The 15748-nt window shown below is 42.8% G+C and overlaps 2 protein-coding genes across 9 annotated transcripts in view; both read left to right on the top strand.

The window, feature by feature from the left end:
- dnmbp (dynamin binding protein) overlaps positions 1–7873 on the top strand; it is a 53773-nt gene extending 45900 nt beyond the window's left edge. For 5 of the 7 annotated variants that reach the window (XM_030400631.1, XM_030400632.1, XM_030400633.1 and 2 more), the window contains 10 exons: positions 1375–1392; positions 2830–3029; positions 3124–3254; positions 3365–3469; positions 4004–4132; positions 4229–4564; positions 4662–4850; positions 4942–5140; positions 5304–5989; positions 6767–7873. In XM_030400631.1, the coding sequence (XP_030256491.1) occupies positions 1375–1392; positions 2830–3029; positions 3124–3254; positions 3365–3469; positions 4004–4132; positions 4229–4564; positions 4662–4850; positions 4942–5140; positions 5304–5989; positions 6767–6952 (2179 nt within the window). In that variant the 3' untranslated portion in view covers positions 6953–7873. The remainder of the gene's footprint in view (positions 1–1374; positions 1393–2829; positions 3030–3123; positions 3255–3364; positions 3470–4003; positions 4133–4228; positions 4565–4661; positions 4851–4941; positions 5141–5303; positions 5990–6766) is intronic. The other 2 variants (XM_030400635.1, XM_030400636.1) reach the window with 2 other exon arrangements.
- Positions 7874–9417: 1544 nt separating this feature from the next.
- LOC115571343 (hyaluronan-binding protein 2-like) lies at positions 9418–14393 on the top strand. 2 transcript variants are annotated; one of them, XM_030400700.1, is made up of 14 exons: positions 9418–9511; positions 9601–9628; positions 9730–9828; positions 9931–10041; positions 10542–10658; positions 10765–10881; positions 11368–11539; positions 11700–11791; positions 11885–12134; positions 12219–12361; positions 12470–12607; positions 12901–12954; positions 13455–13600; positions 13681–14393. In XM_030400700.1, the coding sequence occupies exons 1-14, from the start codon at positions 9425–9427 to the stop codon at positions 13837–13839; spliced, it is 1713 nt and encodes a 570-aa protein (XP_030256560.1). In that variant the 5' UTR covers positions 9418–9424; the 3' UTR covers positions 13840–14393. The 2 variants fall into 2 exon arrangements, with proteins under 2 accessions (XP_030256560.1, XP_030256561.1); XM_030400701.1 differs by lacking the exon at positions 12901–12954.
- Positions 14394–15748: the final 1355 nt, after the last annotated feature.

The raw sequence follows: 15748 nt of genomic DNA, 5'->3' as shown, positions 1-15748 counted from the left end.
TTCATTTATTGTTTGTAGAGGCCAGTAAGTGGCAAATAAAACTGGATCAGCACACAGTGGAGTCTGTAGACATTTACGTATGTTTTGAAAACTCTTGCTGTTATGAAGTTCAAAGCTACAGCAAGGTTTCCTGTAATGGAATTAATTTATGGGGGGGTTTCGTTAGCAGACTTTGAACTTTGACGCATAGGTGACTTATGATGGAGTAGCGCAGTAAATCTTTAATCAGAAGAAATACTTATAAGTGACAGAGAATTGCACTTAAAGGGCCAGTTCACCCCAAATTAAACATACAAATGTTTCCTGTTGCCGAGTTTTGGAGATGTTGGCCTAAGACATATATCTCTACAATGTAATGGAGCAAGATGGCCAAAAAATACATCTGAAAAACTCAAGCTAACTAAGCTATTTAACACAATAATGTTTACATCTACTCACAACAAGGTCTGTGGAGTATTTTGAGTAACCAGGACATCATTTCTAGAAAGAGACATTGATGTTGAGTTCTTCAGACCAAGTTGAGTGCCGTGTAGTTCAGTTATATACAAGACAAAGCAGACATCCATCTCCAAAACTTGGCAACTCACACAGAAAACAATCCAGCTGGATAAATAGTACTACAGGTAAGAGCAGAGATGTATTTTTTATTTATTTTTTTCTGGGTGAACTGTCCCTTTACCCCACTCCTGCTGTGTGAATACGCCACCTGAGAGTGTTCCTGTAGCTCAGTCATGTTGCGCAGTCAAAGGAATGCTGCCTACCTGGTTTCACCTGTCTGATTTCGCCATCAGTGACTCAGAGTTAACACTGCTGTAAAATACAGTCATCGAGCTGTGTTTGAAGATAAACACAGGTTTTGTCAGACCGGAAGCTGTAGAACAGTAAAGGGCGCTGTTTCCAAGAAGAAAGTCCACACTGCCAGTCCCTTGTTGGCATACGGCTGTTTATCTTATGAAATAAAGTTTTTCTAGTAATTTTTTAAGTTTACTGTAAAGCTGACTGCCTTGTCAGGAAAACAATACTCTTTTCTAAAAGTGTGTGCACGTCTTTGGAAACCTATTCAGCTTTTATAGGTCACATGTTCTGCCACCTTCTAGAAACTGCCAAGTTTCACAGCCACACTTGGCCTCTGTCCAGCTTTAAGAGAGAATTCACAAAACAAAACCATAACAACCGCCGGTGCGGTCGGCTAAAAAAAATTTTATTGACTTTTTTTTAAAGTTGAAGTGAAACTGTGTGGATTTAATCTATGCAGAGGCCAATCTCCTTTGAGTACTGCATATTATTCAATCTCCTGTAAGTTATCATGAGCTCATAGGTTTATAAATTCTGTTTTTGTCACTTTCTATCTCTTTCCAACCATCCTCTCCACAGAGCCATATATCGCGAGTGGTAAGTCTCCAGAACGTCATGATTTCCAGCATGAAATCATCTTGACCGCATGCGTTTTTGCTCCCTAACCCCCCTGGAAATGACCTCTGTGTGTGTGTGTGTATGTGCTCCTTCGCCCTGTGTGATAGCAGAAAATCTAAAACAAAATCCAGAAGTGTGCGCTCAGTGTGGAAGGCTCTAAAAACATCTGTGCTTTCGTTTCAACTTCCTTTCCTGGACTGGGATGGATTAATTCATCTTTTGTTGTTGGTGTTTGCATGTGCATGTGACTATTGTGTGATATTGTTCTGAGGAGAAATAGTCAACAAGTCCATGAATCCTCCTGTTCTCCTCTTCTGTGGATAAACAAGGTCATTGTTGATCGTGGGAAACGCATCTAATGCCATCTTCTGGACAAATACAGCAACCGCAACTTGCACTTACAGAATCGGTCAATATCGTTTTTTTAAAAACAACAGTTATAGGATCTTTTCTCCAATATTATGAGGTTGTATTTGAGTTTTATCTCTTTTGTAACCAAAAAAATGGGAGCCCATTTACACCAGTTAGATAAAACAAAATGAGGTGAAGACTAAGCTTGATTTAAAATGATTCCCATTTGTAAATCTGCATTATAAATAAAAGGGTTGAAATTATGAGATAATCTCATAATTTTGACGTATTACATAATAATGTTGATGTCCTTTATCTCATAATTTTGACTTTTTGTATAGAAATCTTTACTTTTTTACCATGTCATGTTTTTATCTCCTACATATGAAATTTTTCTATCTCATGATTATGATTCACCTAATATCAAGGCTAAGGTCTCATCAGATTTTAGGTTTTATTGTTTTTAACTGTCTTAAAGTGGCTTCCATAAAGAATCCACTTTCTGCACCGTAAAAATGTTAAATTGCCACGTTTCTTTCCTCCGCTGACTGAGAAATGTGTATTTAACATGTTTTACTTTTTAAAACATGGAAGTTGTTTTAAATTACTGTCAATGAGGTCAAACACCACTTATTTAGTCAGTAACAGGAAATAATTTAATAATGAGGAGAGAGTTTTGTTTGTACATTAAAGTGATTGGCTTCCAACAAAATAACTCATTATGCACTTATACTGGTTGCAGCTGCTGAATGAATTTGTCCTCTAGATCGCATTAAAATTAAGCAAATTAATATTTGTTGATGTTTCTTTTCCTCTACCTTCCCTGTTCATTCATGTCTCCCAAAACTTGCATTGGTCATCATCAGAATATACCTACAGTATATGTGACGATGGTTGTGTATCATTGGATCACACAATCCACATGATACAGAGACATGTGTGACATGAACATGGGAAGAAGCATTTCTTGCGATAGCTGTGACTGTGATGGTGGGTGTAAACGCTGCGACACTCTTATTTTCCCCTTCAACCAAACCCTGTCTGCTCTCTCCGTCACTCTTTCAGGGGGAAAACAAACTACATCAACCTCGGCTCGTTCTTAATCAAGCCGGTGCAGCGGGTGATGCGTTACCCTCTGCTGCTGATGGAGCTGCTGGGGGCCACGCCAGAGAGCCACCACGACCGGCTCCACCTGACTCAGGCTCTGCAGGCCGTCAAGGAGATCAACGTGAACATCAACGAGTACAAGCGCAGGAAAGATCTCGGTAAGAATCTCTGAAAGCCGGATTGAGTTTAGTCTTCTTTTGTTACTTTTATACCAGAACACAGTTTAAACTGTCGTCCCTCTGACATCCACAGTGGTGAAGTACAGGAAAGGCGACGAGGACACGTTCATCGACAAGATCTCCAAACTGAGCATGCACTCCATTATCAAGAAGTCCAACCGAGTCAGCAGCCACCTCAAACACCTCACAGGGATTTCACCACAGGTACATCACTGCTCTGAGCCATGTTTACTAACCTAAGTGAAGGGGAATCTTGTGAATAAAATCGTGTTTTTTTTTTCTGATCTCTCTTCATTTACTTGTCTTTTTACCAGATTAAAGATGAAGCGTTCGACGAGGCCGAGAAGAAGTTCAGGCTGCAGGAGAGACTCATCAAGTCTTTTATCAGGGACATTTCCTTGTACCTGCAACATATAAGGGTAGGAACCACCTAGCAAAATCGCATGAAAAACAAGTTTGGCGATTGCACAGCCAGCGCAAACACGACAAAATGAAACCATGTCATTCACTAAACACAACATTTAATGCGGAAGACTGCCCTCATATTACTCTCACAGTCACATGCTCCGCCCTGTCTTCTCCTGTTTCCTCCCGTCAGCTGATTCCTTCAGTCTCTATCAGCCAATAGTATCTTTGCCGTTACCTCTGCTACTGTCAGCTGTCATTTCAGTGTGTGTTTTACTTCAGGCTGTGTTTGCACTGTAATATCATAAGTGCAGTATCGTTGTTATTCAGACCTTGACACGGGTTATTTAGCAGCTGCAGGTGACGCACAGTTCGTGGTGTTATCAGCGGCTACAATCTGAGTGACAGTTAATAAAGATGGAGTTGAGCTTAAAGTTGTTAAAATAACATCATATTTTACACATTCAGTGCATTCAGTGCTTATTCTCCATAGTGTATCTATAAATATTTTATTGTATGATATTAATATAGTGTAATAATCTCTTTAGGAATCAGCCTCTGTGAAGGTTTTGGCAGCCATCAGTTTCTGTGACATCTACACCGAGCGCAGCATCCTCGATCCAGAGCGCTTCCAGAGGGCTCACCGCTGCATCAGCGACAAACAGTTCACACAGTTTGTAAGTCCTGTACCTCTCTTTAGCCTCAATTAGTCACTGTAAAAGTAAATTGGGATTGACCTCTGATCACATCCCATTCTCTCATTCCTTGAGCAGAAGGAGCGCACAGAGGCCTTAGTCATCAACCCGCTCACCCAGCTCCTCCTCATGTTCGCCGGGCCGCACAAACTCATCCAGAAGCGCTTCGACAAGCTGCTGGACTACGACAACTGCAAGGAGCGCGCCGACCGCCTCAAGGACCGCCGCGTCCAGGACGAGCTGCAGGCGGCACGCAACAACTACGAGGCGCTCAACGCCCAACTTCTGGACGAGCTCCCCAAGTTCCACACCGCAGCGGAGGACCTGTTCACGGGCTGCGTGAGGGCTTTCGCGCAGGCTCAGAAAGACTTCATGAAGACAACAATGGGAGAGCTGAAGCCCCTCCTACAGGTTGTGAGTGTTGAAGGAAGCGGGACAATCACAAGAAAAACAATGTAGAATCACAATCTCGTTTCTTTTATTAACTCTGATTTTTTTCCTTTGGCTCCAGTTTTCTAGCAAAGTTGGAACGGAGGGTAACCTGATCGCACAGTTCCAAGAAGAGTACGGACGAGTTCTCCAGCTTCTGCAAGGCTTCAGTTTCTGCCCGGAGAACCTGCCTCCAGCCACCACTGCGAAAAAGCCCTTCGAGAAGAAGACTCTGGAGAAACCGACCTCTAAAAAACCTTTGCCAGGAGCTGTGAGTTTAACCCGCCCCATTTTTGACACAACAGATTCTAAAACATGCTGTAAAATGATCTGACCACGAGTCTTGTCCTGGTTCCTTTTAGCCCACATGCACCACACAGACGGATGAGCACCGTGCTGGACTTCTGGTACGCTACGGCCCCGAGAAACTTTTCCAGGCAGAGAGGAACTTTAATGCAGCTCAGGATCTGGACGTGTCTATACAAGAGGGAGACCTTGTGGGTGTCATCAAGCAGCAGGACCCCATGGGAAGCAACAACCGCTGGCTGATTGATAATGGAGGTAGGTGTTTTGTACTTCTGTGTTCAGATTATGCCTATTTTTTCCAGTTTGTATTTAGGATTTAGTCCCAATTTGGACTCGAACCAACTATCCAGCTAGATATTTTGGAGTCCGAGCAATAAAGTCTTATTCCATGTCTTCTCTTGCGTTTCTTAATTCACAGTCTCCAAGGGTTTCGTGTACAGCTCCTTCCTCAAACCCTACAACCCACGCAGGAGCCAGTCAGACGTGTCCATCGAGAGCCAGTCCTCCAATGAGTCAGGGTATGGCGGCTCCTCCCCTGTCTTCTCCCGCCAAAACAGCAACAGCACGCTGACCTTTAACCAGGAAACTGCCACCGTCAGCTTCTCCACATCGCAGCCACCGAGTCATTCATCGCCACACCCGTCTCTGGACTCCGCTTCATCCCGTAGGAGTCACCACAGAGATGTACCCAACCCTGACTCTGCCAGTCAGAGCAACTCCATAAACTCCTCGCCCCGAAATCCCTCAAACCGCAGGGAGTTCTCAGACCAACCACACCGAAACTCTGCCGGTCACAGAGACACAGAGCCTTCTCACCGGCATTCAGGCAATCACAGAGATATGTACGATACGAGTTATGGAGGTAGGAGCAGCCAGAAGGAGATGTCAGACCTCTCGGAGACGGAGTCGTATTCTTCACTCAGAAACAACCGCTCACAGCGGTATGGACACACAGACAAAAGCTACAGTTCATACCAGTGGAGAAATGGAGATAATGGTGGCCAGAAGAGGTCTGCGTACTCCAGAGATGAGTACATCGAGCCGGAGCCGGAACCAGAACCAGAACCAGAACCGGTAGACGAGACTGAAGGAGATGGTCATCAGGTGAGATTTTGTTTAGCTGTTATTAAGACATCATTATGTGATGAAACTAACTGTTTCAGTAATTCTGATGGCAGTGAGGTTTAGTTTATAGAAACAAGACACAATCCTGGTGAAAGTCAGTTTGGTGGGCAGAGCATCATTGTCCGTCACTGTGCTTGTCCTTCATATTCCCACCAGATGGCACCAAAGAGAGGACCTGTCCAATAAAGTAGCTTTCATACCAAGTAACTAAAAAATCTATGAAAAATATGTTGAAATAGAATCGCGTTAATCAATATCTGAGGTTGCACCTAGTGGAGAACTCACAAAGATTGATCACATGACTGTGCAGGTTCTTTCAACTCCGTGGAGCGTTTTCACTCCTATCAGCACATTGTTTTGGCTTTATGGATTAAGCTTTACTGTTCTGATTCACTCTCACCACTTAAATGATTGGTGTTTCCAGCATCGAAGTGAAAAATTCGGCAACATAATGGAGTTTTTAGCAGCTAAAGAGTTCCAAAAACCAAAAACAGAGCAAAAGTGAAAATTGGCTTTAAATTCGTTCGGTGGCCAGAAACAGGACTCAGAATGAATGCTGATGTTGTAAACAGACTGTTTGCTAAGATGTCAACCCTAACAAATTCACAAAGTGATTTTATATCAATGTTATGTTTACGGCTTCATCTGCTGCCATCAAAGGGTCAAAATCATTGATAAAAAAAAATGCTTTTAAGCTGGAAAAAACGCAAACTGACAATGACGTTGTTTTAACTTTTAATCCGTATATGTCTTCAGATTTACTACGCCCTCTACTCCTTCGATGCCCGTTGCGCCAACGAACTGAGCATCTCAGCCAACCAGCAGCTGCGGATTCTGGAATTCCAGGACATGAACGGCAACAGCGACTGGTGGCTGGGAGAAGCAGGAGGCCGGCGAGGCTATGTGCCTTCCAACTACATCCGCAAATCAGAATACACATGAATCAGCGGATGATACCTGAGACTGTATTTGGACCGGAAGAGGGCTGCGAGCAGTCAGAACAAAAAGAAACCACCATCCGGACACGCTGTGACTTATTTTTGATCTGTTTTCATGGAGTTTGGTAGTGAGAAAGACTGACTATTGCTGCTGACTCTGCTCCCTAAAAGTTAGCATTATATGCCTATATTTATAGACTTTTTATATGATTTTTACATTCTGTTGTTTCCGGCAGAAAACCTGTGAATTGCACCAGATTTTTTTGCCATATTCTCTGGAGCTGAAGACAATGAATTGTACGTTTTTAAGATAACAGTCTTAAAGGTTAGCACATTGGGAGATTGCAATGGAAATGTGAATATTTTGGGTTCAGGCTGGTTCTTCTAAGCAAACATCAAGTGTTATAGAGACAGACTGGCCTAAACACTGTGTTAATGAATTGTATTCTGCATGTGGTTTATCACACCACTAGAATTATGCATGAACATTGGATGCATTTACGCCGTACCGTTCAACAATCAAGGATTGAGGCACTTAGGATGATTATCCACTGGTTGCTGGTTTTGAAGTGTCTGTGGAGCCATCAACAGGAATGTGGAGTGTTGTATGAAATGAATTAAAAGCATGGACAAAGTTGAATGGCATATTATATATGGGTTACAAGCACTCCCCCCCCCCCCCCCCCGTCAGTAGCCTGAATACACTTTTGAACTGAGTTGACACAGTGCAAACAGGTGACGACCCTTTAACCTGTTGGAGGTTAACGAACAGGGAGAGAGAGATAGTGGTCTGATCTTTACTCTGATTTCTCCACATACTCCCCGTGTACATTATATATAGAGCTGTATATTAAGTATATGATATTGCTCCCACTGTAAAGTGATCACTGTTTGAATAAAAAACAGCCCAGCTGACAAATAATGACAGCGTCTTCTTTTTGTTTTTCCTTTGTGGTGTAAGTTCATCATCCTGTTGCATTAGGGCTGGTCACAATGTCAGAGTTTGACTACATGATTATCCGGGCCAGTGGGATTCACAATAACGATACAACAACAATATGTTGATTTTTTTTTTTATCTCTGTTTTGGCAAATGAATTGCAAACAAAATACATACGTAAGGAGGTGTGGAGAGAGTCTGTGACCAGAAATGTACAAAACAACTAATACGCTTACTGCCATGACAAGGAATATTTCAAAAGGCATGTGTAATCTTTAAGATAGTATCATGTGTCTTATTAACAGAAAGTCAATATTTGATTTTTAAATGTCTCTGTTATCACGCCAATATCAATATATTGCAACAACCCTACGTAAGGGTTTCTAATGACTGACACAAAAAGCTGCGATCTGCCATCAGTAGATATCAGAGCTTCCCCACAGCGCATGAACACACCACATAGAGAGACTTCTCAAATCTTTTTCTTTAAACTGTTGCCGTACAACGTGTTTCCTGGCGACACCATTGCAAAGACGGCTGTTTCCAATGGCCTCAGTGTAGCCACAATCGACAGCACAGGACAAAACACAAGTTGTTGTTTTTTTTGTCATTTAGTCTGAAATGGAGACATGAAAGTACAGGACTGGAACCATTTATCACCAGTCTGGCTTCATTTCACCAGAAGACCTCAAGCCTGGTGACAGACAACCTAGCAAAGTGAAAGTGATGGTTTCTGTGTTCTGTAGTCATTATGTTGTGCAATCAACATTTACTTTATGATACGATGAAGCAAAAAAAGGGTCTATTGCCCGTTCAAGGCGTTTAACTGTGACACGCTGCAAATCTGTGCAAGCTCATTTATTATGTTGTTAAAGCAACATTATGTAGGAATTGGTATTTTGTGGGATTTGACATGTTTTCAAAGGGCAACACTCACATAAATACATAACCCAGGTTTCTGTTACAATGTTGTCAGATGAGCTAACGAGCTAAAGGTAAAATGCTCTTTAGGAATTGTTGTTAATGAAGGTTCTCAGTCATCCAGGTCATTCTCATGTTGTGACATGGGGAACTGGACATGTTTAAGAAAGTATGATGCAGCTTGATATGATATATGCAATAATCTCTCCTGTTGCACCGAGAGATGGTATTTTGCAGTATTCCAGATCATTAAAGATCTAATCAAAAATGGCAACTCAACCCGATTTTGTGAGCATATTGGGAAACTTCAGATCACTGAGGAATGTTGACAAAAACAAAAAAAAGACCTGACGACCACAAAAAGATTTTAAAGATTTTGTGGGAGAACTTTACACTGTCCATGAGAGCTTCGTACTTTTGATGACCTCGACAGAAAATAAAGGGGCACAGGGCAAAAAGAGACTCAAAGTTTTGAGTCACATGTAACGTCTGTCAAATCAATGCAGGGTCCTAATGATTAACATGGGGGGTGTGGAGTGTTGGGGGGGGGGGGGGGGGGGGTCCTCTGTGTTATTTAGGACACACGTCTCAGCAAAAACCTTAGACTGGTTCCATCATGGCCAGGGGCTACAGCAACATGGGCTGCTTGATAGCTTTACTCATACACCTGTGCGCACTCGCTGCATTTGGACATGACTTCCATGTAAGTACGAATCGTGGAAATCCTAAGTTTTAATAATATTCTGGAAAAACATGCAAAGCTTGGTAAATAATTGATATATTTTGTGACAGGGAAACACAGAAACGGATGACCTCGCTGGTAAAAACACCCTCGCTTTGTGTCCAGTTAACTAAAACTTCACTTTATCAGTCCTTCATGACCAGGATTCTGAAACACCTCTTTTTTCACCCCGCTCACAGAATATGAGTATTATTATTACGATCTACCCACTGAGGTCCCTGCAGAAGATTATGATTTGAGTCTAGACGACTGGTTGTATGAGCTCATGGATGTCACAGGTAAACAACCTCTGGCCAGAAAACAGCACATTGGAGGGTTTATGACTATGACATGAATGCAAGATTGATCGAATCATCCTTCGCTCTTCTTGGTTTATTCAGATGAGTGTGATCCAAACCCATGTTCGAACGGAGGCTCCTGTGACACCGCTGCCGACGGCGGCTTTTTGTGTGTGTGCCCCGAGCGTTACACAGGAAAAAGGTGTCAGACAGGTAAGAAAGAGGAACAGCTGACATAGGGAATGACTGGCTAATATGTATTGTTCCCTAAACTACCGCTAAGTTTTACAAGATCAGGTCAATCAGAGCTTCAGTTATTATACTCGGAGGTTGCAGATGTTTCTTCTAAGGCTCAGTAAAAGCATCATAATCCCCAGAGTACGATAAAATGAAATACCTTCATAACATTTTTTTTTCAGCTTTCAATTTAAAACTACTGTGTGTAGTGCTAGAAACACAATTATGTAGCTCTGATCAACAGAAAATTAACATTAACATTGAAGAGCGACATCATTGTATTCATGGTTTTAAATTGACTTCTAGTAACAACTGTGTTAAGTTTTGAAAAACACAGAAAAGTAGAAACATAGACACTGTATAGAAAAGTAACACGCTAAAATATTGCGCACCAAATGAAATAGAATTATTTTACTAATGAATAATACCAGAATACATATATAGGATACTATGATGAATTGATTTCGTTTTCTCAGTGAAGGATGTTTGCAAGAACGTGAACTGTGGCCACGGAAGCTGCGTCGTCACCACTGCTGCTCCGTTCTACGAGTGCAAGTGCAAGCATCCGTACAGGCCGCCCAACTGCAGGAAAGGTCTGTTGTTGTGGAATTCTACTGATTTTTTTTCTGGTTAGTCTTAATATGTTTTCTCCTTTGCGCTGGACATCGGACAGTGATCTTTTTTCGCCTGCATCCGCAGCCTCTCCCTGCAGGCCCAACCCCTGTCAGAACGGAGGCTTTTGCAAGAAGGGTCCCAAACGCTCCTCCTTCCAGTGTTCCTGCCTCGATGGATACAGCGGAAAGTTCTGCGAAGTCGGTAAATACAATTACGCCATTGTCCGAAACAGAAACTCAAGGTGCTATATGAGTATTGTGAAAGTATCAAGACGCTCGATCCACAGAGAAAGGCACCCAGCCTGTGTTCAGACACTGTCTTTAAACAGCCGTCAGAACTTCCGTAACGTTGTGACATCACAGCTATATAGTCATCATGGCAAAATCACAGGCAGAGTTGATGGTGGGCGGTGCCTGCTATGGCCTGTGAGAGCTTAACCAATCAGAGCAGACCTGTCTTTCAGGGGGGAGGCTTTAAAGAGACAGGCACTAAAGCGGCGTTTTCAGACAGAAGGTGAATAGAGGTGCTGCAGCAACGGACAATATGGGGAAAACACATTAAAGCATAGTAAATGTTTTCTGGTAGACAACTGAATGAAAATGATAAAACTGAAAATAACCATGATGTGGGACCTTAAAAAACACATATTACCTGGTTAAAGAGGTTTTTTTTGTTTTTTTTTTCCAGGACCAAACGACTGCTACCAGGAGAACGGTGAGTCTTACCTCGGCATGGTGAGCGAGACAGTGGAAGGAGAAGAGTGTCTGGACTGGAATTCTTATTTCATCGTGCAGAAGGGCAGCGATCCCTTCAAAGAGTATGCAGGCTTCGATGGAATCGGGCCACACAATTACTGCAGGTGAGGAGCCATCATGCGCAAACATTGCACATGTCACTGTTGACAAAACCATGTTTGTGCCCATGCGTGCGTACAGTACAAATGTGTGGACTTGAAACCACAAAAAAGATCTATAAATGTGTTGACGTTGTGCCTCACATTGCTAAAATGTGTATTCGAGGAACCCTGATGGAGACGACCAGCCCTGGTGCTTCGTCAACAAAAACAAAAAACTGAAGTGGAACTACTGCAAAGTTAGGAAATGTTCTGGAGGTAAAACACACACACACACACACACACACACACAAACTAATCCTTGCCTCTACAAGTTTCATTTGCTCAGTTTTGATTTCCCGATCCTGCCAGCTCCAACCACCCCACAAACAATTCCAACTCCAGCCAAGCCAGAGGTCTCCACCGCCCAGTTCTCCCAGTGTGGGAAGCCGCAGCCTGGCCGCTCAGCCCGGATCTTCGGGGGGAAGAAGTCTCTTCCCGGAGCTCATCCGTGGCAGGTCTCCCTGCAGACCAGACCCAAAGGCTCCTCCGGGCCCTTCAGCCACATCTGTGGAGGCATCCTCATTGAGTCCTGCTGGGTGCTCACTGCCGCACACTGCATGTAAGTACATGTTTTACAGACTGTTCGATGTGTGCAAGCTCACCTCGCCTCTATTCAATCCTCTTGCTGGGTTTGTTCGTACAGAAAAAACGGGGCAGAAATGCAGGTGGTGCTGGGAGGAGTGGACATAGAGAAGGATGAAGTGTACGATCAGGTCATTCCAGTGGAGAAGGCCATCGTGCATGAGGAATATAAGGAGAGCCCCTTTGCTCTTCATAATGATGTTGGTGAGGTGCAAAAATGGCTTTACTCACTGTTATTTAATGAAGTTAGATTATAGTTAGAATGAAAACCTGCTCTGTCTAATTTTCTCACTTCCTGTCTCTCCCGTGCAGCCATGCTTCAACTGAAGGTGACTGACAAACCGTACTGTGCCAAGGAAACGCGCTTCGTGAAGACAGTCTGCCTGCCGAACGTGCTCTTCACCAATGGGACCGAGTGTGTGATCTCAGGGTGGGGCGTGACCGAAACACGTAAGCATCATTCGAGTCTGTTCTGTCAATTCACTGAGATCAGTGCGAGTTAAAGGTGCAGTATTTAAGAATTTTAGTCAAAAAGGATCAACTGAATATAAAGAAAATAACAGTTCTGAGATTATAATGACATAGTTATTCTAGTCTTAATTAGTCAAAAGGATTTTAACTCGTTTTTAATTAAACGAATAAGTTACGCAGAACGAGTCGTTGTAAGAACGTTAAAACCAAAAGGAAATGCCAAAGTTCTGAGATCAAACCAATGAAATGGGAAATGTTTTGAACTTTGGCAGCTCATGGATATTCATCCAGTTCACCTCTAGCGCGCATTTACATCGGAAAACAGGGTAATGTATTTCTTATTTCAAAGTATGTCATTTCAGGTGATTAATAGTTATTTTTAAATTTGCAATAGGTATTGTAGAAATTTATACATTTATTGCTATGATTTTATCTGATCTCAGTACAAACAGTAATCTTCTTATGGTCTTGGGCCTTAAAAAAAAGTAGCTAAAAGCCTTTTGCGGCTCTACAGGAAGCTCCATGTTATCTAGTAAATTGCCTCTAGAGATGTCACTCAGTGGTTAAGTGGTGTTGTGGGTAAAGTAAGCGCCAGGTTTTGAAAAAGCGAAAGAATGCGTGGAATAAAAAAAGATATCTCTGGTTAAACTGGTCCATCATGAGTCCAACAATGTTATCGGAGTGCAATGCTAAACCAGCGGACAGTTTACAAAACCTTACCCACAATGCAACTTAGCCGCTGTGAAGTTATCCTGATAGACTTGACTAAATGTATCACTGAATACATTCAAACATTACAGTTGAAGTGACTCTCCTCCTGTCTCAGAGAAGTACGGTACCAACCAGCTGCTGGATGCTCGCGTCCTCCTGATCTCCCAGGAGAAATGTAACGCTCCGCACGTCTACGGAGGCTCGCTGGACGACAGCATGTTCTGTGCAGGCAACATGAGAGGAGGTGTCGACTCCTGCCAGGTCTGTTAGATGCATATTTTTTCGTATAACTCTATTCACGAGAGAACCCTGATAAAAACACCTCCTCCGTGTCCCTGCAGGGTGACTCTGGCGGCCCCCTGGTGTGCGAGCGCAATGGGACCCACTACGTCGTCGGAGTGGTAAGCTGGGGCGACGGCTGCGGGAAGAAGTACAAGCCCGGTGTCTACGCCAACGTCCGCAGATTTATTGACTGGATCGCTTCTCACTTAATCTCATGAGGATGCACGCGACCATAAAGTGCTGTGTGTGTGTGACCTCCGGACACACTGCCGCTAACTCTGTACTGTCCTGTTGAATGACACATTACCTCATATGTATTCATGTTTTTAAGGTGTGATATGTGAATAGGTGAATAAGAAGTGGCGACCTTGTATTCATACTCAACTCAAACAGGGTTAGCACACTGTATCACCAGAGTAATTGTTAACTGTTGCAAATTATATTCTTTTCAATCATCCATGACTGTCGCTACTGTTTGCTTATTAGCTCAGTTAGCCCTGCAGCTAGCAAGGCAACCAGCTGAGTGTGTTTTTGCATAGGAGCTTTGGACCTGCGGGGGGAAAGAGGTTTTGAGGCCTTCAGCTAGCTGGGTAGCATGCTAGCTTCAGTAGTTATCCCCACTAAACAATATATAGACGTTACTTCTACACATTCTCTTCGTAATATTTGTTCATTTTTGAATGTTGTGAAAAAAATGTACAATACTTAGGTTCCGCCTACTCTTTGTAAGCATGCTTGGAGCAACTGTTAATAAAGATGTCTATAAAGAAAACTTCTGAGTGATTCCTTTAAACTGACGTTTACCAGTATTTTGTTGGTCTTTGTGACTCGTATGAGCTCATACTAATAGCGATATATATACTTTGAGGTCATTTCCAATGATTGGCGATGCATTGTCAGACAAAGATGTGCATTTTTCTCCTTGATGTTGTTGTTGTTGCTGTATGAGTTTCTGACATTGAACAACAGATGCCAATAGAACAGGCTTGTTACATTTCCAACATTCATTATCTTTAACCCTAACTGTCAGAGGAATAGAGGATAGAGAATGATATCTATACAGAATATTAAAGGAGCCATATGTTAGAAGTGGCCATCTGTCCAATAAATTCATACTCAAAAGACAAATATCCCTGGACTAGCTGCTAACTGCTGCTAACAGTAGCTGCTGTTAGCTCAGGTAGACGTGCAGCTAGTGGAGCTAGTGTTCCAGACTGGGAGCTCAGAAACTAGAGGGGGGTGTGTTCGTGTTTTACGGCACATGTACAAGAACATGCTGGTCAGCATGCTAACTTAAGTAGATGTCAACACAATAGCCCTTTTTAGATAGAAAAGGCGACACATTTGCTCCAAGGTAAGGACGGCAATGTGCCGGCCTGTCTTTCTAAAACGGAGGCGTAATATTCCTCCTTTTCCAAAAGCCGCCTCTGAGTTAGGCGTAGACATGTGACGTGACGTGAAGCTCGAAGTTGGGCTGTGAACGGTGACAACGAAAATGACTTCAAAATTAAAGCTTTACATTGCTAGCATCTCCTGGATCTAAGCGGCTGTCCAGTTGCTCATCTTAATGTCCGCGGATGAAATGATGGACTGACTGCTGTGATCAGCTTTTTCTTTGTTTTAAAACTTCCCGGCTGTGGGTCGCACAACAATGCAGGTCATCGACACCTCCGCCCACCTCACACAGAGGCCGGCACATTGCCGCCTCGTTTTTAGATAGCAGGCGAGGCGGAAATAAGTGTACCCTCCGAGGCGGAAAATTGGCGAACCAAAACAGACCCCGAATTTGCCGGCCTCTGTCTAAAACCGCGGAACGAGCCGCCAAAAGGATGGGCAAATTGGCGGCTTGGTGCTCTGTCTAAAAACGGCTAGTGATTAGACACCATGTCATCAAAACTGCTTTTTCTTCTTCACATTCTGTTGATGATTTTAGTAATTTTTTAAACGCTTTCAACTGAAATTCTTATACATTTTCCCTTTAAAATAGAAAAACTTGCATCCTAACCAGCATCTGCCATTCACACGTCCTAGATGGAGTATTTAGCTTTATATATATACATATATATGTATAAACAGAATTTCAAAAGGCTTAACACTTATTCTCTTCATCCTTTTTCCTCGTTTCCC

Source organism: Sparus aurata, chromosome 20 (genome assembly GCF_900880675.1).
Source record: "Sparus aurata chromosome 20, fSpaAur1.1, whole genome shotgun sequence".
Lineage (NCBI taxonomy): Eukaryota > Metazoa > Chordata > Actinopteri > Spariformes > Sparidae > Sparus > Sparus aurata.
This window is presented reverse-complemented; position numbering and strand designations above follow the sequence as displayed.

Coding starts and splice junctions, on each gene's coding strand:
- LOC115571343 (XM_030400700.1), top strand. CDS start 9,425: ATGGCCAGGGGCTACAGCAACATGGGCTGCTTGATAGCTTTACTCATA. Junction 9,512..9,600: donor CATTTGGACATGACTTCCAT/GTAAGTACGAAT, acceptor ATTTTGTGACAG/GGAAACACAGAAACGGATGA. Junction 12,135..12,218: donor CTCACTGCCGCACACTGCAT/GTAAGTACATGT, acceptor TTGTTCGTACAG/AAAAAACGGGGCAGAAATGC.